Here is a 25,705-nt window from a genome sequence, read left to right as displayed (position 1 = left end):
TCTCTCTCTCTCTCTCTCTCTCTCTCTCTCTCTCTCTCTCTCGTGCTCCCCCTTGTGCTGTCTCTCTCCTCCTCTTTCTCTCTTCCTCTCTGTCTTCCTCTCCTTCTCCCTCCCTCTCTCTCTCATGCTCTCCCCACCCTACCCCTGTTCTCTCTCTCCCTCTCTCTCTGTGTCTCTCTCCTCATGTTTTTTCTCCGCTGCCCTCTGTTCAGTTGTCCTTTTGCTCCTTCCTGGACGTTTTCTTTAAGGTGCCGCTGCTCATGTCTGATTTCATCAGTTACAAGCAGGTTCTACCAGTTCACCACACAGCAACCTCTGGGTGAGGCCTTTTTGTACCTTTTTTGTTCTGCAAGAGAAGTATTTCTTGATGGGGGTAGGGGTTGGGGGAGTGGTGTTCACAGAATTTTTAAAGAATCTGATAAACACGATTATGAACTCCAGAAAATGCACACACACAGATAGACACAAAGTTTAGCTGCGTTCGAAAGGCTCATGCACTGCCTGACTCTGCCCCGGTACCCACCAGGCCTGTGGGCCCCCCAGCCGTGGATCCCCTGGGGCATTTGCTACATCCCTGCTTCAAGGTTGGGGGCTGGATATCGAGGGCAGACTTGCCATCAGATGCCATCTGTCCCCTCACAAAGGCCTCCCTGCCCTTCTTGGCTTTCTCCCTACCCCTGTTGTGTCTTATGGATGTGACACTAATCCATAAGTCTTTCTGTGGAGTGGCATCACTAAGGGGATGTGGGGAGTGTGGACTGCTCCGGGTGACGCTGTCAGAGGGAGTGACACCAAAATGACTGTCTATAAAATTTTTGTGCAGTGTTTCAGCAGGAATTTATTATTTTTTATAAAAATATCCTGTAGTTAGTTATAACAACAAAAACATTTTTTGTAAACCCAGCTTACATGTATCAATATACCTACAAGGCTAACACTCTATGCTAATTTACTTTTTGAACCTTTTAATACACCCCAGAGTTGGAATCAACTCGACGGCAATGGGTTTGGTTTTGTTTTTTTTCATGCTCTCTGGTCAGAGCTGTCATTATTACCCAATTATAATGACGCTTCGAATCACATGGTTTCATCTGTACAAGCACGTGCTGTTGTTTTCATTGCGGCAGTGTTTTTACAGTTGCTGATTTTGTCAAATTTTCTGGTGTTTTAGCCACCATATTGTGGTAACTAGTACTTGTGAACCTGTCTCAATAACTTTTTTGAGAATGCAGTGGTAATTAAAGGAAAATAAGGAGTGATATACAGGAATTACGATTTACGAGTAACATTAGTATAGAAACATTATGAAGGATTCTGTATGGTCTGGCATGGGAGGAGGTCCATGGGGGGGGTGACACCATGAGCTACCACACTGGGTGACACCAACTCTAGTGACACAATGAACCTTCTAAACACACAAGACACACACTGGGCTGACCTCCTAGGCCAATCCCTAGTGTGAAGAGGAGAAATCTTCATTTCAAGCTCGGCCCCGACAGGTTGCTGGCCCTGTATTCATTTGGCCAGGAAACACTATGTTCACAGAACTGTGGGCATATAGACTTTTATTTTTTTCGGTCTTAGTACAACCTAAAAGCCCCTTCCCTGGAAACAAAAAGGGTACTATATCAGATGCAGTCTTATTTAGGAAATGCTTAGCCTCTGTAACTAGAAGTAAGTAGATTACATTTTTTAAAAGATTAATTTAATCTCCATAACAAGGTCTGCTTAGAGGAATATATTTGTTCAATTATGAAACGTTTCCAAAGGACAAATGGAAGCTGGGAAGCTTGAAATATTTTTCAAATTAACGAGATTAAGAAAGTCTACTCCAACATTAACTTTTCATAAAGCGGTCATTCCCAGCTAGTATGTTCTCTTACTTTTAATTTTTTTTTTTTTGACAGCTTTAGTGGAGTATAATTTATAGAACATCAAATTCACCTGTTAACATACAATGAAAAATATTTTTCAAATTTTTGGTTTTTTTCAAATTACAATTCAATGATTGTAATAAACTTAGAGTTATGCAACCATCACAATGCTCTAATCTGAGAACATTTCCATCACCCCTAAAATGGCTTCTTATGTTTTAAGCACAAGAAGCAACATTAGAAAACTGAAAATTCTAATTTATCACTTCTTACATTTGCATCATCAAAGTCAGTCTCTTACTAATAAATGACCTTCACTGATATCTCTTCCAGGCAAACACGAGACAGCTGGAGCAAAGCTCTTGCAATCTTATCAGAAACTGAGGTGAGTGTAGCAAAAGGACGAGCCGTCCTGCGCCCGCCCGCGGGGCAGGAGCACAAAGGACACCCTGAACAAACTTTAAGATGTCTTGACTTTCAGATGTCACTGCTTTGGAATGTAACTTTAAAAAAAAAGAGAGAGAGAGAGAGAGAGAAGGTGCTTGGAAAAGATGCAAACAGAGATGGTTTCAGATTCTGATGAAAAGCCTTCAAGGAGGTAGCATAATATTTTACAAGTAAACATTTCGTTTTGTTTCTTAAATTCTCCCGAAAGGTTGTGAGGAAACAAAATATTATTTTTGGTTGCACAGTAAATGAAATTCTAAACCCAGCATTCCCTCTTATTAATCACGCCCATCTCCAACGCTTCGTCCAGTGCCTGGCACCGCACGGCCAGGCCATAAACATTTGTGGAAGTGAATGATGGCCTTTGAGATGGCAACTTCTTGACACGAAGTTCTAAAAACCCAGCCATGTGGAAGCTAGCGATAATTCACATACCTGCGGGCCTGACCGTTTATTAAACGATGGCTTCCAGCTCCCCGCCGGGAGCTGTTTTTCGGCGCATTGGGGGATTTTCTGGTCTCAGGACTTTTTCATTTTTACCCGTCCTCCCACCCCTCCTCCCTCCCCCTCACTCCCATTTTTTCCAAGCCTCCGATTCCCTCTCCTAGTTGATGTTTATATCCAAAATGCTTTTGGCCCTTCTGCTGATGTGGTTGTCACAGACTCAGATGGGAACCCAGACGTGGGGTCTGGGATTCTGGAACAGCCCCAGTTGCCCGGCCAGGCCCTGAACCCCCACCCCCCCGATCTTTGAGAGTAGAGACGGAATGAAAAGCCCAGATGTCAGGAAGTGTCCCACGGTGTCCCCATATCCAGATACTGAGAAATAATGGCCTTGGGGAGGGGATTCTTTTCTACAAAAGAGCTGAGAAGTTGAATGACAGGATAATGACGCATTGCTGCTTTTGTGACACCAGCACTTATATGGCTCCTAACCTGTTCCTTATTCCTGCGTTTGCCCTTAGCAGCAAAATTTCCGTGGTTCCTCCCACGCCACCTCCCCAAAGTGAAAACCAGTGCTGCGGCCAGACAGGGGTAAGGTATCTGTGTGTCCTGGGGTTCTCTTGGGAAGGGAAATGGAAAGCAAGACAGGGAGGAAGGAGATTTGAAGGGGTTGGGTGGAGAACCTTGTAGCAAAGGGACTGGCTTGGTCTGGAGTGGGTCATAAACAAGGCAGAGAACGAAGGTCCCAAATTAGAGGCTGGGGCGCTCTGGGCCTCCCCAAGTGTGTGTGCTTCCACCGCCTGGCAGGGGCCGGGGGACCATCTGCCGTTACCCGCCTGCTCTCCTCTGTCTGTGTCCAACACGCCTTCTCTACTTTTGTTCATTGGCCTCTTCTCTAATCTGCCCTGTGCCTTTCAGTGTGTGTTATTGGGAAGGCTGGTGTGTGCCTGGGGTCCCCATGTGTCTAAAGGGAATGGGGGTTGGTTCAGAGTGTGTGAGAGAGAGTGTACAAGTGTGTGTGCCCATCTTTGATTGTCTGTAGACTCAAATGTGGAGTGGACCAGGGCCAGTGCTGTCAAAAGCAAAGTCGGCAGTTCGAAGCCACAAGCTGCTCCTTGGAAACCCTATGGGGCAGTTCTACTTTGTCCTATAGGGTCTCTATGAGTCAGAATCGACTCGATGGCAGCGGGTTTGGTGTCATCTTGGGGGTTACCTGGGTGTTATGGATTGAACTGTGTGACCCAAAAATATGTGTTGTAAATCCTAACCTCTATGCCTGTGGTTATAATCCCTTTTGAGAATGGGTTGTCTTTGTTATGTTAATGAGGTAGGATTAGTTGAGCGTGTGTCTTTGGTCAATCTCTTATGAGATGTAAAAGAAATTAAACAAGCAAGGAAGCGAGCAGAGATGGGGGAAGATAGATGAAGGTCACCAAGAAGCCAAGGAACAAGGACCTTTCCCCAGAGCTGAAAGAGAGACAAAGCCTTCCCCTAGAGCTGGCACCCTGAATTCAGACTTTTAGCCTCATAAACTGTGAGAAAATTTCTGTGTGTCATTTGTGGGATTTCTGTTACAGCAGCCCTAGATAACTAAGACACTGGGTTTTCCACCTAAGAAGTGGAAACAAGAATTTTCGTCTGGCTCCCTCCATGGGTGTTGTGAGAATAAAATGATGCCTCTGCTGGTGCTTTGGCAACTGTAATGTGCACTGGGAACAGAGGGTGTGGGTTATCTTCATTAGTATTATTCTGTGAATGAAAGGAAACCACCATATTGGCGTGAACAAGACGGGAAAGCACATCTGGTGCGGGGAGAGAGAAAACATAAACATTCCTTTCCAATATCAATGGAGACCCAGGTGCTCGTCAAAACCCTGCTCTAGTTCTCCTTGAGATTTAAATTATCCAAAGGTGTTTGGTCACATTCCTGTGCCAGCATCTGTGAGCTCAGTGCATATCTATTGGGGAATGGATGTATGGATGTATGGATGGATGTATGGATGGTTGGGCGGTTGGATAGGTGGATGGTTGGATGGATGGATGGATGGATGGGTGGATGGAGGAATGGATGGGTGGATGGATGGATGGATGGATGGATGGATGGATGGGTCGGTGGGTGGGTGGGTGGAGGGATGGAGGGAGGGACGGATGGATGGATGGATGGATGGGTGGATTGAGGGATGGCTGTCTGTCTGTCTGTCTGTCTGTCTGGCTGGCTGGATGGATGGATGGACAGGTGAGATCTATAGAGGGAAGTGATCTTCTTTCTGTTGTTTTCACTCCTTTTCTCTTCTGCTTTGGAAGGCGGTGCTACTTGGCTCCAGTCTGGCTACCATGTGCCCTGTCCACCCTCAGCCCCTATGTCTCATGCATTCCATCCCCTCAGCCCTTACGTTGTGTGCATTCCATCCGTGTGGGTGTCCCTCTGCGTTCAGCTGGGGTGGGGTTATAGAGAAAGGAGGTTAAGCAAGCAGTAATTTACTTGGGTACAATCTTTAAGCCAATAAAATGTCAGTCATTATTTCAAGAGATAGTTGTTATCTTGTCAACAACCCATTGATAAAGTCCCTCCCTTCAATGTGAATGTCAAAATACAGTGAAGGAAGCTGAGTAAAGAGGATACCTGCTTCCTGAGGGGCCTGTGTCCCTCCTCACTAGCAGGCATGCATGCATACACCCACACCCGCATGTGCCCACACCTACACACACACCCCACGTACCTGCGCAACACACTCACACCAACGTGCACCACACATGCATTCATAGTTGTACACACACATAGGTGCCCACACCTACACACATACCCACACACACCTGCACGACACACACATACCACCTGTGCAACACACCCACACCTGCACTCACCCACAACTGTACACACTTGAATCCACACCTGCACACAGACTACCTGTGCAACATACCCACACCTGCCTACACCCACACCTGCACAACCCACACCTGGGCACACACTTCTGCACACACATACACACCTGCACACACACGCAACACATCCCCACACACCCCCCCATGCACACACTCACTTCTGCACACACACCCGCACACACCCCCATACGCACACACTCACTTCTGCACACACACCCGCACACACCCCCATACGCACACACTCACTTCTGCACACACACCCGCACACACCCCCATACGCACACACTCACTTCTGCACACACACCCGCACACACCCCCATGCACACACTCACTTCTGCACATACACCTGCACACACGCGCACACCCCCACACCACACCTGCCTGCACCCAAACCTGCAGGCGCTGGCCAGTGGTTTGGAGCTGGCAGCCTAGAGGCTGCTGGGGCAGACACAGGCCATGAAACATAACTTACTCTCTCTCCTGTCTGTTTTAGTTACAGGAACTTGGCCAGTTTAAAGGATTTAATAAGTCGGTGGAAAATCTGTTTCTGTCTGTTACCACCCACATGAAAAGTAAGTGGATGTCACTCCGTATGTTCCTCCTGCAGCCAACCAGCCTGGCCAAGCCGACTGGCCCGGGCCTGGCGGTGACCTGGGCTGGGACTATCCCTGGGACAGGGCCAAGGGGAAGTCCAGCACTGGGCTGTCCACTCTTCACCGGCACGGTGGCCTCTGGCTCCACTGGGGGAAGAGAAGACGCCACCTCAGCCACTTGGCTGGCTGGTCTCCTCCTGCTCCATCCAAACACCCCTGAGCTCCTCGCAGGGAAGGAACTTGAAGTTACACTAACTTTCATTTCAGACTCTCTAGAAGACCAACAGAGAAAGGTAGTGACAGGATTACAAAATCTAAAACCAGAACCTTCCAGGCCAGGTAGGGGAGCCAATATCCCCCTTTTACGTGGCCTGACTTTTCCAGTCTCCCCATAAATTTATCTTCTTCAATTAGCATTGGTTTGCAGAAGCAAGTAACCCAGAAGTAGCACTGCTTAGAATCTCGTCTCTTTCTGGGTTCTTTTTGCTCAGATACTTTTTCCTGTTTATCTTAAGACTCAGGTCCTGGAGGGAGAACAGACCCTCTCGTGCCTCCTAGAGGCCGGGCATGGGCAGTACTGAGGACAGGGGCTCAGGCTCTGCACATCACCTCCGCCTGAGTCTCCTGCAGTTGCGTACGGAGGGTCTCATTGCTGCGCGAGGCTCGGAGACAATCTTATCCTTTGGTTTAATGAATCATCTGTATTCCCGGCAGCCCTGACTAAACTGCTGCATGCCGACCGTTGAAATCAAAGCGAGGCTTTCCAAACAGGGCTATCTCAGGTAGCAGACGGCCCCCTTCTCCTTCAGAAGGGAGGGGCTCCGGAATTTCTTGCCCCGTTTGCAATAGTGCCTGGGGTTTTCCAATCCGCCCCACCCCACCAGGCCCTGACATTCTCTGCACAGCAGCCTTGGACACGGCTCTGATCATCACAGCTGTGCTCTCTGACCAGCTGGCTCTTCTAGTCGGGCCCTTTTCTGCACTTGCTAGACACACAGCCCCTGCCCACATTTGTGTGGCTTATGTGAACGCCCTACCATGCCACTGTGTCTTCAGGGCATGGGACTAACCCCACCCCTTCTGATCACTTGCCCGCAGAAACCCCGTCCACCCGCTGCATCTCACAGCTGCCCCCTAGATGCATGGACCGACGTGAAGGGCGCTCTCGCTTGCTGGCAATTACTAACACCCACCCCCACCCTGGCCTGTGCAGATACTCCAAGTGAGGGACTGGCCAGTTTAATGCCCCGAACAACATCATCATTATCAGCAACCACCAGAGCTGGTCTCTGGGCTGGACTTGGCAAGAGCACAGCAACATCCCTTTTCTGATGTAGGAAAGTGACTGAGACCACCTAACCTGTGTCCCCTCCCCCAGTGATCCCCTGATGTCCAGGCTCTAAGACTTCCTAGGACATTGAGGACTTGGCCCAGAGGCAAGGACAGAAACCCCTGGCTTTCTGGGCCCCTGGAATGAAGATATGTCCCCGCCCTTTCCCGGATACACAACCTCACTCAGGTGTCCAGCAGCAGGACAGTTAGTATGCCATAGGGGATGTTGTCTTTGAGTGATGTAAATGGTTAAAGCTCTTGGATGCTAACCAATAGGTTGGAGATTTGAGTTCACCCAGAGGTGCCTCGGAAGAAAGTCCTGGCAATCTGCATCCAAAAAATCAGCCACTGAAAACCCCGAGGAGCACAGTTCTACTCTGACACACATGGGGGTCACCTTGAGTGGTAGTCAACTTGATGGCAACTTTTTTTCTTTTTTAGGGGCTGTTGGGAGATGCTGGTTCATATTTCTCAGGTTTTCAGCTATTTTCCATGTGTCCCTCTTGATCCTTTTTGCCGTCTGTTTCCCTATGGAAGTGGATACGAGGAAAGCCTCATTTGGGTAGGAGGAAGTAAGACTGGAGCCTGCAGTCCGGGGCCCCAATGGCCCAGAACACTGTGGGGAAGCCCAGTCAACCCAAGGGGTTTTGGAAGCTGACCCTGAATGACAACCTCTGCCTGTTGATGTTGTCCTGGGAAGTCAAACCAGCTGGAAGAAATGTGTTATTCCAGCCCTTTTTATTATCAGGGTATTTCTAGGAGATTTCAGCATATCAGCTCCCCCGCCCCCACACACACCTCAGAGGGGGAGGAAATGAGAAAACTGAAGGCGCGGGGCTTCTTTGTTTTTGTTTTCGTTTTCACCCCCAGTAGCACCGTATATAAGCCTGCTTGTTAGAACCTGAATTGCTTGGGGAGGCTTTTTCCCCCTTAAGGAGTGGATGGAAATGGGCCAAATGAAGGCTCAGGTTTGGGGTGGTGAGAGCAGAGCAGATGGCTGGGGAGAATAACATCTCCCGAGGGCATGAAATTAGAGCCCCTTGTGTCCTCCCACCAGCCCGGGACTTAGCTGTGTGAAGATTTCATGTCGTATTTTGTCAGCTTCAAGGACTGGTGTGCGCTGGTCCCTTTCTAGCTCCCTGACATAGAAAATGCCCCCAAGATTTCTGGGTGGGAGACTTGAGGGAGCAGGGGCAGTATTGCCCTCAGAGAGGAAGAGGCTCATGTGCATCCTGGTGGAAAAGTGAATGCCGAGGGTGTTTCTGGGGTCTTCTCCTGCGAGGACAGATGTTCTACAGACTTAGCTCTGGGCAGTGCACAAGGCTGAGGGTTCATGCGATATCCTCTCCGTGATGAACGAGCCAGAGGCCGAGAGGGGCCTGGAGCCACCCTGTCCAGTACGGGAACCACCAGCGCATGTGGCCATTGGGCACTTGAGATGTGGTGTCCAAAGTGAGGCATGCACTAAGTAAAACGCATACCCGATTTCGGAGACTTATCATGAAGACAATGTAAAATATTCCATTAATAATTTTTACAGAAATTACATGTTTCTGAAACAACATTTTTGCTATATTGAGTTAAATAAATCATTACATTTTAAAATATATTATTAAAAACTACTTTCATTTATTTCATTTGGCTTTTGCTCATGAGGCTCTAGAAAGTCTGGAATTATGGCCGTAGCTCGCCTCCGATCTCTACGGTGCAGTGCTCCTCTAGAGATCATTCCTGAGGCCCACGTTTGAGGGAAACGAGGATCTCATGGGAAAAGGAAGTCAGTTTGGGAGGAAGAGTTCATCTCTGAGTGGTTCTCACTTTGGTGTGTGGGTTCCTTCCTTCTCGCTTGATCCGTCTTTATTGTAGACCACTGTTATTCTGTAAAAACAAAAACCAAGTCTGAAGCCATCTTTTCAGGAGTCTCTTACTAACACGGTTGTGAGGACTCCCCCAGGAAGGGGCGTTTGGATATGAACTCTTTGTAAGGAACCCCGAGAAGCCTGCTTCTTTGTTATGTTGGCATCTTTTTGTTTGGACAGCTGCATACTTGTGACGTAGAACCGGGGTCGCGTATGACAGGATGTGTACAATACCATCTCAATGACTGACTCAGCCAGGAGGCAGAGGGGTGGTCTGAGCTGCCCTTTAACTCCGGCCCTGGCAGGGGTCCCCACCTTCCTGCTTGGGGACCACAGAGCGATCCTTGAGGGGATTCAGCTCTTTTCCCTCCCTTGGCAAGGGACTATGTACCCACGTCCAGATGAAGTCTAGTGGACTCTCTGAGCACCTCTGTGCTTCCCCCGGCCCCAAAGCTGGCACAGGGATGCGCCTGTGCCCCTCTGAGCTTTTCACTTGCAGACCATGGGGCCCACCTGGTTTGGGTTGTGAGACATCTCAAGTATGGCTTCGGAAGTCTTGGCAAAGCTGCGCGTTCCCGCCGGTCATCTCCTTGTGTTTGTTTTCTAGAGCTCTCCAAGTCCCAGAATGACATGATCTCTGACAAACACCGCCTAACCACGGGTCACAGGCAGAGCGCAGGTCGGACCGAGAGGAGGAGCCAGTCTGACACCGCCATCAACGCCACCAGGGTACTCCAGGGGCCACGGCCGCCACGCGCGCTGCAATCCTGTCTTCTTTCCAAGCTTTCCAACTCATTTGCTCCACAGATTTACTTCTCCTTTTATTTTATAGCAAAATGTTGCTAGGTGCCATTGAGTCAGTTCTGAACACAGAACAAAACACTGCCCGGTCCTGCACCGTCCTCACAATTGTTATGCTTGAGCCCATTGTTGCAGCCACTGTGTCAATCCATCGCATCGAGGGTCTTCCTCTCTTTCGCTGACCCTCTACAACAAAACATTAAGCCCCTCTATTTGCAGAGGAGTTCCTGGGCAGTGCAAAGGGATAACGAGCTCAGCTGCTAACCAAAAGATTGGAGGTTCGAGTCCACCCGGAGGTGCCTTGGAAGAAAGACCCGATGATCTACTTCCGAATAATCAGCCACTGAAAACCCTGTGGAGCAGTTCTACTCTGACACACATAGGGTCGCCATGAGTTGGATTTGATTTAACAGCAACTATTTATTTGGGGTGGCCTGAGCAAATGATAAAGAGTCCTGGTGGTGCAGTGGTTAAGCACTCATCTGCTAACCGAGAGGTTGGTGATTCAAACCCACCAGCCAGTCAGAGGGAGAAAGATGTGGCAGCCTGCTTCCATAAAGATTACAGCCTTGGAAACCCTATCGGGTAGTTCTACTCTGTCCTATAGGGTTGCTATGAGTTGGAATTGACTCGATGGCAACTGGTTTGGGTTCTGTTTGTTTGTACCAAGTAAAGGTCAAAATTCAAGGTCGATTCTGGAAAATAGTTCAGGACACCGAGAGGCTTGGACCTAATTGTGAGCCTAGGGGCGTTGTTGTATCCACCCCATGCTCCCTGCTGGCTGCAAGGCCCTACCAATGACAGAGGGCTTCCCTGCAGGACCAAGACCTGCCAAGCTGTATTCCTGGGGTCTGTGAATACCTCCCTGAGGGATGAGAGCCTTCCTACTTCCGTTCAAGACAAACTTGGGTTAAAATCTGTTCCTGGTCTCAGTAGAAACTGTAGAAAAAATAAATGCTGCACAGTCATGTGTAACTCAGGAGGGAGACTCTTTCTCCAGGTGTCTGAACCACAGAAAGAGTCACCTAATACATCTTTAGGGACAGCATTCCTCTGGCTTCTACCAGGATGAATCACGCCTGGAGTGGAGTGCTGGGGAATAAGAGAAAGCAGACTTTAGCCTCAGAGCACCTGGCTCCAGGACAGTTGAGGTGGCCGGCTCCAGCAGGTGCCCCCGGATGCTGGCAGGTTTGACACGACTGCTCAGGTTGGTTGACAGAGGCCCACTCTCCGCAGCTGTGTGTTCAACCCAAGACTTTCCCAGACAGACTGGTCTTCAGGCGAGGGTCTGAGGCCAGCCTCACTCTGCTGCTGGGACTTCCATAAGAGCTTTCAAATCCTGCCTCCATCTGCTAGTCTGGTTACCTGGGGCACAGCACCTGAGCTCCCTGAGCCTCAGAATGAGCCTCTGTAAAATGAAGGTGGTAACACTGTTCTGCCCACCTCACAGGCTCTTGTAAAGACCCAGTGAAATAATGTAACATCTAAATTACATGATCGAAATGATCTCAGCACATCATCTAAATTGCTAGCATTTGCTGTTATTTGTAATGGACTATTTTTCAGAGCAGTTTTAGGTGTACAGAAGAATTGTGCAGAAAGTACGGAGTTCCCATACACCCCCTCTCTCCTGCACACTGTTTCTCCTAGTATTAACAGCTGGCGTTGTTGTTGTTAAGTGCCGTCGAGTCTGTTCCAACTCATAGCGACCTTATGTACAACAGAACCAAACACTGCCCGGTCCTGGGTCCTGCGCCATCCTCACAATCATTGTTATGCTTGAGCCCATTGTTGCAGCCACTGTGTCAATCCATCTCATTGAGGGTCTTCCTCTTTTCTGCTGACCCTCTACTTCACCAAGCATGATGTCCTTCTCCAGGGACTGGTCCCTCCTGATAACATGTCCAAAGTGCGTGAGAGAAAGTGTCTCCATCCTAGCTTCTAAGGAGCATTCTGGCTGTACTTCTTCCAAAACAGATTTGTTTGTTCTTTTGGCAGTCCATGGTATATTCAGTGCCCTTCGCCAACACCATAATTCAAATGCACCAATTCTTCTTTGGCCTTACTTATTTATTGTCCAGCTTTCAAATGTGTATGAGGTAATGGAAAACACCATGGCTTGGATCAAGCAAATAAATAAATAAATAAATTTTGTTTATTTTGTCCTCAAAATGACATCTTTGCTTTTCAACACTATAAAGAGGTCTTTTGCAGCAGTTTTGCCCAATGCAATACATCATTTGATTTCTTGACTGCTGCTTCCATGGGTGTTGATTGTGGAGCCAAGTAAAATGAAATCCTTGACAATGTCCATCATGATGTTGCTTATCAGTCCAGTTGTGATCATTTTTGTTATCTTTATGTGGAAGTGTAATCCATAAAAGGATGTGATCTTTGATCGTCATCAGTAAGTGCTTCAAGTCCTCTTGGCTTTCAGCAAGCAAGGTTGTGTCATCTGCATATCACAGGTTGTTAATGAGTCTTCCTCCAATCCTGATGCCACATTCTTGCATTAGTGTGGTACATTTGTTACAACTGATACATTATTATTAACTAAGGTACACAGTTACATTAGGGTTCACAGTTTGTGTTGTACAGTCTTATGGGTTTCGTTTTTCTAAATTTCATTCATTTTGTTGTTGTTGAGATATACACAGCAAAACATACATCAATTCAACAGTTTCCACATGTACAATTTAGTGACAATGATTACATTCTTCGAGTTATAACCATTCTCACCCTCCTTTTCTGAGTTGTTCCTCCCCCATTAACGTAAACTCACTGCCCACTAAATTTCCTATCTAATCTTTCGAGTTGCTATTGTCAGTTTGATCTCATATAGATTGTTCTTAAAAGAGCATAATGCTCAAGGCAAACCTTTTTTACTAGTTAAGTTAAACTATTGTTCAGTTTTAAGATGACTTTAGGAGATATTTTTGGTTTAAAGTTTAAAGATTATCTCAGGGCAATAGTTTCAGAGGTTCATCCACCCTCCGTGGCTCCAGAAAGTCTAGAGTCCATGAGGATCTGAAATTCTGTTCTGCATTTTCTCCCTTTTTCTCAAGATTCTTCTGTGGAATCTTCAATCAAAATGTTCAGTAATGGTAGGTGGGCACCATCCAGTTCTTGACTCATGGTAAAGGAGGCAATTGTTCATGGAGGCAATTAGCCACACATTCCATATCCTCGTCCTATTCCTGATTCTCCTTCTTCCTCTGTTGCTCTAGGTGAATAGAGACCAGTTGTTGTGCTTTGGATGGCTGCTTGCAAGCGTTTAAGGCCCCAGGTGCTATGCAATGAAGTAGGAGGTAGAACAGAAGCACTAAACATGTTATTAGGCGAATTAACTGGGATGCCCCATGAATCCATAACCCTAAACCTCCAAACCAAGGAACCAAATCCCATGAGGTGTTTGGTTGTACATAAGCAGCCTCAGTGGCTACTTTTTTTTTTTTTAGTTGTTGTTGTAAATATATCTATCATACAACTTTTGCCAAATTCAACTTTTTACAGCAATTACAATAATTACAACCCTACACTTAATCAATGCAATGTTTCTATCACTGCTAACCTCCCTTTTCTTCCTCCCTTCCTCCCCTGGTAACCTCTAATAAACTTTGGTCTCTGTACGTCTGCCTTTTCTTGTCTTTTTATGTAAGTGAGGTCATACAATATTTCTCCTTTTGTGATTGGCTTATTTCACTCAGCATAATGTCTTCAAGCTCCATCCACACTGTAGCAAGTATCAAGACTTCATTTCTCCTACTGGCTGAGTAGTATTCCACTGTATGTATGTACCACACTGTGTTTATTCGTTTGCCTGTTGATGGACATTTAGGTTGTTTCCACCTTTTCACTATTGCGAATAGTGCTGCAATGAACATTGGTGTAAAATTTTCTGTTTGAGTCTCTGCTCTCCTATATGTTTTGACAAACGCATAATGTTATGTGTTTACCATGACAGTACCATACAAAATAGTTTCACTGCCCTAAAAATGCCCTTTGCACCACCCATTTATCTCATTTATCTCTTCGCCTTCCTCCTTCCCCCCGGTAACCACTGATCTTCTCACTGAATCTATAACTTTGCCTTTTCTTGAAAGTGAGTGTAGTTGGAATCCTACAATATGTAGCTTTTTCAGACTAGTTTCTTTCACTTAGCAACATGCATGTGAGGTTTCTCCATATCTTTTCATAGTTTGATAGCTTGTTTCTCTGTGTCGCTGGATAATACTCCACTGTATGGCTCCACCACAGTTTGCTTATCCTTTCTCCTATTGTAGGACATCTTGGTTGCTTCCATTTTCAGGCACCAGCATTTATTACTATGTGCCACTCTATGCTAAAAGCTTCACAGGGGTTAGCTCATTCTAACCTCACAACAACCCTGTGCAGTCGGTATTGCATTTACCGGTAACCTTATTTTACATCTAGGGAAAATGAGGCTTAGAGAGATGAAGTAACAAGGTTGACTAACTAGAAAGTGGTTGGCTGAGGTTCGAACTCACACAGTCTTGATCTGGAGCCTGAACTGGGAGCAGTGATTCTCAAGCTGTAATGTGTGTGTGAATCCCAGGGAGCCCTTGTTAAAATGCAGATTCTGAGTCAGTCGGTCTGGGATGGGGCATGAGGTGCAGAATCTCAGGTGCGTTTCTAACAAGATCCCAGGTGACTGGTGATGCAGATGCTGCTGGTCCTCAGACCACTTTTAGTAGTAAGGTGTCTGGAGTATTTGAAATGTATCTGGAAGGCTTTGAAACCTTGAAGTGCAGACAAGTATAAGTTCATGTTAGCTTTCCAGGGTCTCCACGAGCATCCTCTTAACTGCCTTCCGACACTCCTCCCCCTCCGTAAGTGACACAGACCTGGGAGAGGGTTGTCATTCGTTTATGAAGCACTTACTGTATTCCTGGCATAATGGCAGCATTTTTTCATACTTTATCACATTCAATTCTTGCAGAAATACTGAGTAAGATATTGTTAGTCTCATTAAACCAAAAAAACCAAACCCATTGCCACTGAATTGATTCTGACTCATAGGGACCCTATAGGACAGAGTAGAACTACCCCTATAGGGTTTTCGAGGGGCAGCTGAGAGATCTGAACTGCCGACCTTTTGGTTAGCAGCCTGAGACCAAAAACCTGAGTTTTCGTAAGGCTTGTCTAATATCACAGAGCTAATAAAAATGAAACCAGGATCAGAATCTAGTTTGTCAGATTCTAAATCCTAAACTCTTAACCTCCACATTATATGCACCAAGTAGGAAAGACGAATGAGGATCACTGAGGCCAAGGGGCTGCTGAAGGGAATTCTGGGTAGCACAAATAATTCTCTTACTCACCCAGGTCAGATAAAGCCACTCTGATGCTACTATGTGCTAAGGGTGAGGTTAGTATGGTTACTGTCCCCACTAAAGATGAGGACACTGGGGCAAAGAGATGCCCAGGGGGTGGTGTGGTCAGAAGTGGCAGAGCCCGGTAAAACCTGCTCCAGAGACTGCACTGCCCATATCAGCTATGGGAGGAGTGGCCTTGATGGATCCTGGAAGAAGAGACAGAGGGTCTGGGTGGCAGGGTTTGGTGGATGCTGACCATGCTGAGTGCCCAGGGAAGTTTGTAGACCACGTTTCCCATCTCTGACATGATGTACTGTGTGATGGGGCAGGCAGAGTGACTGGCATTCTGAATGCTGGTAGCACTTGGCACAACTATATACATTATACAAGCAATTAACAAAGTATTTTTTTAATGAAATATGTTGATTTTTTCCTTTTTATGAGCACATTAGAGCTAAAACTCTGCCCATGGGTCTGAATATCATATTTCATGCCAGGATCATTTTTAAGGGCAAGTTGTGGACCTTCCATTTCTTTAAGACTTTTACAAATCCCTAAGCACCTCAAGCATATCAACGGCTGTGAGGAGGGCGCAGGACCAGGCAGTGTTTCCTTCTGTTGTACATGGGGTTGCTGTGAGTCAGAACTGACTCAACAGCACCTAACAACAACAATAACAAGTAACTCACATCACTGTCCATGAATATGCAAAGCTTAATGACGCCGGCCTCAGGGCCCAGTGGGTGTGTGCGTATGCATTTTTCCAAACACAAGAGTGTTCTCTTAGCCATAGAATTTTGCATGTTAGTAACATCAGGTAATAGATGCAGGCTGGGCTTTTTGAAGTCACCGTATTTGAACAAAATCAAACTGGGATGCAAACTATAATATTCATTTGGTTTTCCTTTTCCAGAAGGTCAGCTCATCAGATATTCTGATATCTCTCAATCAAGAGGACCCCAAACACTCTCCTGACCCTGTTTTGAAGCAAGAGAGAGTCTCATCCAGCCCAGATGTCTGTCCGTTGTTCTCTGGAGACTTGAGACATGTGAGTATTGTCCTAATATTCTTGGCATGTGATGTGTGGTTGTGACTATGACATCAAATTGGATTGATAGGTAGGGTGTTGGAGTGAACTCTTGTCTTCTTAGACTGAAGTATGCAAGAGAGTGTAGGCAATATCTTACTTAGATGGGACCTGGGGAAAACCTGGATATACTTTGATGGTGTTGTTTCTTCTTCGTGACATCTTGTTTTGAGCACATTCATGCATCCAGAGTAATTAATAATAAAATAATGGTGTCCGTCCCAGTTTCCTAGTGCTGCTGTCACAGAAATACCACAAGTGGGTGGCTTTAAAGAAGAGAAATTTATTTTCTCACAGTTCAGGGGGCTAGAAGTCTGAATTTAGGGTGTCGACTACAGGGGAAGGCTCTCTCTGTTGGCTCTGGGGGAAGATCTTTGTCTCTTTCAGCTTCTATTCCTTGGTTTCTTGGCCATCTCCACGTGGCATCCATCTTCCTTCTGTTAGTGCTTGCTTGCTTGCTTGTCTATGTGCCTGATCTGCTCTTTTTATATCTTGAAAGCGAGTTGGTTTAAGATACACCGTATACTTACATGGCCTTATTAACATAACAAAGAAAACTCTATCCCGAAATGACATTACATCCACAGGTTTAGGGGTTAGGATTCCAATACACATTTTTGGAGCACACAATTCAATCAGTAATAGTGTCTTTTGATGAGAAGTTTTTAATTTTGATGACATCTAATATATCCAATTTTTCTCTGATGGTTATTTCTGTTTCTTGTCTGAAAAACCTTTACCAACCCACAAGTCATGAAGAACATTCTCCTATGTTTTCTTCTAGAAGCTTTAGAAAAGTGTTAGCTTTTATGTTTAGGTCTATGATCCATCTCAAATTAATTTTTGTGAATGGTGTAGGGTTGAGGTTCATTTTTTTTTTTCTATTTGGATATCCGGTTGGTCCAACTCCATTTGTGAAAAGGAGTTTCATTGACTTTGGTGCCTTTGTTGGAAATCAAATGACCACAGAAGTGTAGGTCTTTCTCTGGCTCTCTGTTCTGTTCACTGATGTCTTTGTTTCTCCTTATGCCAATACCACACTGTCCTGAGTGCTGAAGATTTATAGTCCTCTTGAAGTCAGGTGATGTAAGTCTTCCAACTTTGCTTTTCTTTCCAAGATAGATTTGTGATGTTTAAATGTAGTCTCTGTCTATAAGCAGGCATTTTTTCATTCATTCATTCATTCATTTGTTTATTCAAAATTGAAGAATTGAATGTTACTTTATGCCTTGGAGCCCTGGTGGTGTAGTGGTTAAGCGCTGTGGCTGCTAACCAAAAGATAAGCAGTTTGAATCTACCAGCCAGTCCTTGGAAACCCTATGGGGCAGTTCTACTCTGTCCTGTAGGGTCGCTATTAGTTGGAATCAACTTGATGGCAATGGTTTTTTTTTTTTTTTAATGCCTAGAATTGTGATACATGGTATAGTAGATGGGGCCTTGGACGACAGGTCATGAGGCCTCAATTACAGTCATAACTCCTTGAAGAACCTGTTGCCATCTAGTCAACTCTGACTTGTGGCAACCCTATGTGTGTCTGGGTAGAACTGCACGCCACAGGATTTTCGACAGCTGATTTTTTGGAAGTAGTTTGCCAGGCTTTCTTCCAAGGTGCCTCTGGCTAGACTTGAACTTCCAATCTCTCTAAATGTCAGAGTCCTCATCAAGAAATGGGTATCAGGCTTGTTTTATTTCACTGGATTGCTTTGAGAATCCAATGAGTGCGGGAATTCCTTCACATCCGTGGACATGGTGTAGTATAGTGGGTCCACAGCCTCTAGAAATCAGTTTCTCGGGTTTAAGTTCCAGCTTCTCTGGTGGCAAGGAGTGTGACCCAGAGCAACTCCTTTACCCACTCTGTGCCTCGGGCTGTTTGTGTTTTTATGTGAAATGGTGTTAGACTCAGGTAATTACAAACTTTCTCCCCATCTACGTGAATGTCCAGAGCATTCAAAAATCATGGCAGAAGCAGGCAAGACCCATACTAACACCCCTAACCCCTCCCCTAAATGCTAGTAGCCCCCAACCCACCCTTCACCAGCTCCAGCGGGCAGTCCTGCCCCACTAAACCACTGCTCTACACCTTCACTACTGAAAATGCGGGACCCAGCAGCATCCACATCATCTGGGAGCAATGCAGAAGCTCAGGCCCCAGTGCAGACCTGGTGATTCAGAATCTGCAGTTTAACAAGGGCCCCAGGAGAGTCATGTTGTGGATTGAATTGTGTCCCAAAAAATATGTGTCAACTTGGTTAGGCCGTGATTCCCAGTATTGTGTGGTTGTCCTCCATTTTGTGATTGTAATTTTATGTTAAAGAGGATTAGGGTGGGATTGTAACACCCTTACTAAGGTCACATCTCTGACCCAATGTAAAGGGAGTTTCCCTGGGGTGTGGCCTGCACCACATTTTATCTTACAAGAGATAAAAGGAAAGGGAAGCAAGCAGAGAGTGGGGACCTCATACCACCAAGAAAGCAGTGCTGGGAGCAGAGGGTATCCTTTGGACCCAGGGTCCCTGTGCAGAGAAGCTCCTAGTCTGGGGGAAGATTGATGAGAAGGCCGACAGAGAGAGAAAGCCTTCCCCTGGAGCTGACATCCTGAATTTGGACTTTCAGCCTACTTTACTGTGAGGATATAAATTTCTCTTTGTAAAAGCCATCCACTTGTGGTATTTCTGCTACAGCAGCACTAGATGACTCAGACAAGTCACGTGCATGTCCAAGTTTGAGAAACACAGGTCCAGCACTGACAATTGCAAACACTGAATAGAGTGTGTAATTTGTTAAGGGTTCTTTAACAGTCTAGAGCTGTGCTGTCCAATATAGTACCTTTGGTCACGTGTGGCTACTGAGCACTTGAAATGTGGCTAGAACAAGTTGAGATCTCCTTTGAGCACAGAATGCACACTGGACTTCAAAGACTTTTTGTAGTTGTTAGGTGCCATCAAGTCAGTTCTAGCTCATAGTGACCCTATGTACAACAAAATGAAATACTGCCTGGTACTGCACCATCCTCACAATTGTTGCTATGTTTGAGCCCATTGTTGCAGCCACTGTGTCAATCCATCTCATTGAGGGTCTTCCTCTTTTTCGCTGACCCTCTACTTTACCAAGCATGATGTCCTTCTCCAGGGACAGGTCCCTCCTGATAACATGTCCAAAGTACGTGAGATGAAGTCTTGCCATCCTTGCTTCCAAGGAGCACTCTGGTTGTACTTCTTCCAAGACAGATTTGTTCATTCTTCTGGCATTCCGTGGTATAGTCAATATTCTTCGCCAACACCATAATTCAAAGGCATCAATTCTTCTTCAGTCTTCCTTATTCATTGTTCAGGTTTCACATGCATATGAGGCTACTCAAAATATCATGTTTTGGGTCAGGTGCACCTTAGTCCTCAAAGTAACATCTTTGCTTTTCAACACTTCAAAGACTTAGTTCAAAGAGTATTAAAAAAAAGAATGTCAAATATCTCATTAATTTTTATATTGAAACATGTGGAAGTGACAATATTTTGGGTATTATTAGATTAAATAAAATATACTATTGAAGTTAATTTCACCTGTTTCTTTTCTTAATGTGGCTACTGTTGTTCTTAGGCACCTTCAAGTCAATTCTGACTCATAGCGACCCTACAGTACAGAGTAGAACCTCCCCGTAGGGTTTCCAAGGAGCGGCTTGTGGATTCCAACCGCCAACCTTTTGGTTAACAGCCGAGCTCTTAACCACTGTGCCTCCAGGGCTCCAATGTGGCTACTAGAGAATTTTAAATTACCCGTCTGGCTCACATGGTATTTCTTTGGGACGGCACTGGTCTCCACACTCTCATTGTGCGTTAGGTAGCACCTGGGGGAGGAGCCCTTTTCCCATGTGGGCCTGTGCCAAGGTGCATGGTCCTGGTAAGAACATCCACGCTTTCATCCGTTCTGAAGCATATTGGCTGAGAACCAGGGTTCGGCTCCCAAATGCAAATACCGTTCACATGAGTCTTCTTCTCATGGGGTAACTCTCTGCTGGGGCTGGGACCACAGCTCTTACTTTACAGACTAGCAGTTGAGTGTGGCTACTTGCCCGTGTCACACATGGGTTGCAGCAGAGGAGGACCGAATTTCTGATCCTCTGTGACCTGGGTGCCCTTTTCATTCTGGAAGTGAGGGCCGTGAGAAGTTTGGAACAGCCCTGCCAGCACATTTCAGAGAGCTGGTGTTTGAGGAAGGCTAGCACCTCCCTTCCTGACAAGGTGTTGTTGACATCTAAGGAGAGTTCAGAAAGATGAAAGCATTGAGGTAACACTTCCCTGAGAGCGAGGTAGGCAAGGGCAGGTCCAGAACATTCTTTTCCAGGGTTGAGCCCTGTGAAGGCTATGCGATGTGGGTGCATAGGAGAGACCTCTGGGAGACTTCCAAGGCTCATTTGAAGCTTTGCCCCTACCCCAGGTGATGGAAGGGCTCCCAGGAATTCAGTTGCCTTGCACCTAGGACGGGGAGGCTCCACCATCAGGGAGAATACATGGGCGCTCCCACTGGACTAGACCGTGAGCTCCTCCAGGGCCACAATCAAGTCTTTGTATCCCCAGACACCAACACACAAAGCCAGGTGCACAGTACAGGATCCACCCTACAGTGGCCAGCTGGGGTCCTGTGTGATTTGCCCCACCCAACCACCTGCTCTGACCTCACCCGGGCTTACTCCACTCAAGCCTCACTGGCCATGCGCTGGTCCTTGAACGTTCAGACACACCCCTGCTTAAGGCCTTCCTGCAGTCTGTTCTCGCTCCCAGGGCTGCACCGTGACTTGTCCCCTTCCTTCCTCCGTCTTTGCTCAGATGTCCCCTTCTCAGGGTGGTCTAACCTCCCTGCTCCATTCTGCACTCCCACCCCCTTCCCTGCATCCACAGCTCTTCTCGCCTTCTATGCATGATGTAGTTGACTTGTCTCTTATTCATTGTCTATACCGTCTCCCACTAGAATGCAATTCCCAAGTGCCTAGAGCAGTGACTGGCACTTAAGTGGCACTCAGTAAATACTTGTTGGAAGACTGGATTGATTATTATCATGCTACCATTAAAACCCTACTAGGAGTCCCTGGGTGGCGCAAACAGTTAAGCACTTGACTATAATCCGAAAGGTTGACAGTTCAAACTCACCCAGAGGTGGCTAGGAAGACAGGACTGGCTATTTGCTTCCAAAAGGTCATAGCCTTGAAAACCCTATGAAGCACAGTTCTACTCTGCACACATGGGGTCGCCTTGAGTTGGAATCAACTTGAAGGACGCTAACCACAAATGTGCTAACTGGAAGCAGTGGTGGTTCGGTGGTAGAATTCTTGCCTTCCATCCTTGAGACCCGGGTTCCATTCCCGGCCAGTGCACATCATGCACAGGCACCACCTTCCTGTCAGTGGAGGCTTGTGTGTTGCTATGATGCCGAACAGGTTTCAGCAGAGTTTTCAGACTAAGATGGACTAGGAAGAAAGGCCTGGCAATCTACTTCTGAAAATCAGTCGATGAAACCCTATGGATCACAATGGTTGGGTCCCTGACTAATCATGGGGATGGAGCAGGCCCGATCATCATTTGGCGCCATTGTGTGAGTGTTCACCATGAGTTAGGGACTAACAACAATAGCATGTGCTAACTGCAGGCTGGGCTCTTCACTTCTCAGTGACCCTCACAACAGTCTTGCTGTGGTGGATAATATTATCCCATTTTAAAACTGAGAAAACTGAAGTTCACAGAGGGAAAGTGACTTGCTAAGGTCAGACGGTAAATGGGAGGACTCTAATTCAACCCCAGTGGCTGCGTGAGTTGAAGACCAGGCTTCTTGTACTATCCCACGTGGTTTGTTGAACTCTTAAATTGGGTGGTTTTCCTGACCCACCTCTGACCCAGGTGTACCACCATCCGGGTTCAGCTCCACTCCCTTGGGGCTTATCCACACCTAGAAAATCTTTAAGAGTTAGGATGAAATTATATTGGGCTAAGAGATACATCATGGGCTAAGAAGGACATCATGCTTGGTAAAGTAGAGGGTCAGAGAAAAAGAGGAAGACTCTCAAGGAGACAGATTGACACAGTGGCTGCAACAATGGGCTCAAGCATAACAACAATTGTGAGGATGTTGCAGGACCGGTAGTGTTCCATTTTGTTGTATGCAGGGTCGCATGAGTCGGAACTGACTTGACAGCACCTAAGAACAAAAAGATAGGCACTAAGTATATTCATTCTTACTCAATCTTTTTGCTTCATGGTGCATTTCTTCTAAATCACAATGCAAATTCAATAGGGCTCTTTATTCTCTCATACTTTCTTCTAAACTTGTCTCTGATTTGTGCCCTTAAAATCTACAACTACAAGATTGAATGATTATGTGCTTAATTATAACCTGTTCCCTTCAGAGCAAAACAGTGTGTGTTGAAACTGAATTCCCACAAAGCCAATAACTGCTCATTGTTTCTTACCCAAAGATGTTGCCTAACCTTCTGAGAGATATTTATATTATCTGAGAAATAAAGAGCTGAACTAGGAAAAGCTTATTAAATCTCCACTTACTACCAAAGTAGAAATACAAATGGGCCATAAATAGAGAAAAATGCTCAACCTCCCAAGTAGACAGATAATTGCAAAATTAAAACAAGCTGCTGTTTTGGGACCATTTTAGCAAATTTAAAAAATACTGCTCCATGTTGGCAGGGGTGTGGAGAGGCAGACATTCTCATAAACTGCTGGTGTGAACATAAATTGTTATAACTTTCCTGGAGGGCCATTTAGCAATATGTATCAAAAGTCTTTAAAATGCGTGTTCTCTTTACCCAGCAATTTCAGTTATAGGAAACAGTCTTTAAAAATTATCATGAATGTTACCAAAGATGTGTATACATGGATGTCCAGGGCAACATTGCTTATAATTGTTTTAATCAAAAAAAAACTAGAAATAACCAAAATGCTCATCAATACAGCAATTGTTAAATAAATTATGGTACATGTTTTCAGAGAAATACTTTGCAGCTATTAAAAATGATCTGGTTGAAGAATACTAATGTCATGGAGAACATATAGATACATTAAAATATAAGGTTATGAAATAGTATTATAGTAGTGCCTGTTTATCAAAACAATGTGCTTATATTATAAACATTGGAAGACAACTCCAAGGATTATACCAAAATGTTAACCCTGGATGGTGGGATTATGCTTTTTCCTTAAAATTTTTATCCCTTCATCTGTGTTTTTGATATTTTCTGTATGTAAAGTTTTTGTGATAAGGAGAAAAAAAAACAAAACAATTTTTTTTTGGGAAAAAATCAACTCTGATTATCCAAGGGAGTTAGATAGAACTTGGCAGAGTCAAGAAATGTGTCGTTAAGGTTTTAGCATTTCCATGGTTGAGAAACATTACATCAAAGTTCCTGTTGGATTTTAAGCTTTGTTTACACCTCCCCTATTTAAAAAAAAAAAAAAATCTAAAGAGGAATGCACTCTATGACAGTGCTTTCTGCAGTTTACTTTTTCCCTACTAGTGAAGAAGAAGTGATTGGCACAAGTTACCACATGGAACACACGTTGGTGCTCCAAGAGAACGTGATGGGCAGGAAGTTAGGAAAAGTTTCAGGAGAGCAGATTTCTGAGTCATGGCAGATGATAAACACCCTACCTCCACAGTTGAGGTGTGGGACCTTCTGTGATATTTGGGTCATTCCTAAGCAGAGACTGGCTGCGAACTTTCACGTTGAGATTTTGGGAGCCTCCGTTTTAGTTCAGAGTTTCTGAATTTCTCCAGCTGTACTGTTTTGTGTGTGTGTGTGTGTGTGTGTGTGTGTATTTAGCTGATATCTACCGATATTAATGCATTTTTATTTAAAAACAGAGCTAACATGTTCTACATCCTACTTCGGTGAGTAGCGTCTGTGGTCTTAAAACCACAGCCTCCACTAGACTGAGTCCAGCACAACTAGATCGTGCCCGGCTACCACTACCGACTGCTCTGACAGGGATCACAATTGAGGGTCCCAGACAGAGCTGGGGATAAATATAGAACTAAATTCTAACTCACACACACACACACAAAAACCAGACTTACTGGTCTGACAGGCTGGAGAAACCCCGAGAGTATGGCCCCTGGACACCCTTTTAACTCAGGACTGAAATCACTCCTGAGGTTCACCCTTCAGCCAAAGATTAGACAGGCCTGTAAAACAAAATGAGACTAAATGGGCACACCAGCCCAGGGGCAAGGACAAGAAGGCAGGTGGGGACAGAAAAGCTGGTAATAGGGAGCCTAAGGTCAAGAAGGGGAAAGTGTTGACACATCATGGGGTTGGCAATCAGTGTCATAAAACAATATATGTATTGTTTAATGAGAAACTAATTGGCTCTGTAAACTTTCATCTAAAGCACAATTAAAAAAAAAACAGCTAAAAAAAGATGAATAGATTTCATACAATGGAGTATTGTTTGGGAGTGAAAATGAATGAAGTAAAAGTACACCTGGCAGCATATATTTAAAAAATAATGTAGAGAGAAAATAAGTTACAGGAGAATATGTACAGTAGGATTCCAATTATATAAATTTCAAAACCAGGCAAAACTAACAAATACATTGTTTGGGGGAAATATTTGCTGTGGTTAGTTGCTATTTAGTTGGCTCCTACTCAGGGGGACCTCATGCGTAACAGAACCGAACGTGCCCAGTCCTGCACCGTCTTCATGGTTGCTGGTGCGCTGGAGGGCATTGTTGAGGCTGTTGTGTTGATCCATCGCACGGAGGGTTTCCCTCATTTTCGTTAGCCCTCTACTTTACCAAACGTGATGTCCTTTTCTAGCAATCGGTCTTTCCTGGTGACATGTCCAAAGAAGTCTTGCCATCCTTATTTCTAAGGAGCATTCTGGTTGTATTTCTTCTAAGACTGATGTCATAAAACTGTAAAGAAAAGCAAGAAGGATTTACACAAAAATTTGAAACAGTGTTTACCAAGGGATGGGAAAGAAAGAGGAATTGATCAGGAAGGGGCTACAGGGGGGTCCAATGTCCTGGCAATGTTATTTTTCTCAAGCTG

General features: G+C 45.5%; 1 protein-coding gene across 1 annotated transcript in view; it reads left to right on the top strand.

Annotated features, from left to right (window-relative positions):
• SYTL3 (synaptotagmin like 3) overlaps nt 1–25,705 on the top strand; it is a 101,913-nt gene that overhangs the window by 51,040 nt on the left and 25,168 nt on the right. The window contains exons 5-9 of the mRNA XM_023728290.1: nt 2,208–2,259; nt 3,290–3,356; nt 6,142–6,220; nt 10,040–10,161; nt 16,483–16,617. Coding sequence (XP_023584058.1) covers nt 2,208–2,259; nt 3,290–3,356; nt 6,142–6,220; nt 10,040–10,161; nt 16,483–16,617 — 455 coding nt within the window. The remainder of the gene's footprint in view (nt 1–2,207; nt 2,260–3,289; nt 3,357–6,141; nt 6,221–10,039; nt 10,162–16,482; nt 16,618–25,705) is intronic.

This window comes from Trichechus manatus, unplaced genomic scaffold (assembly GCF_000243295.1).
Source record: "Trichechus manatus latirostris isolate Lorelei unplaced genomic scaffold, TriManLat1.0 scaffold00002, whole genome shotgun sequence".
Classification (NCBI taxonomy): Eukaryota; Metazoa; Chordata; class Mammalia; order Sirenia; family Trichechidae; genus Trichechus; species Trichechus manatus.
Note: the sequence above shows the minus strand (reverse complement) of the source record. Positions and strands in the feature narration are given on the sequence as shown.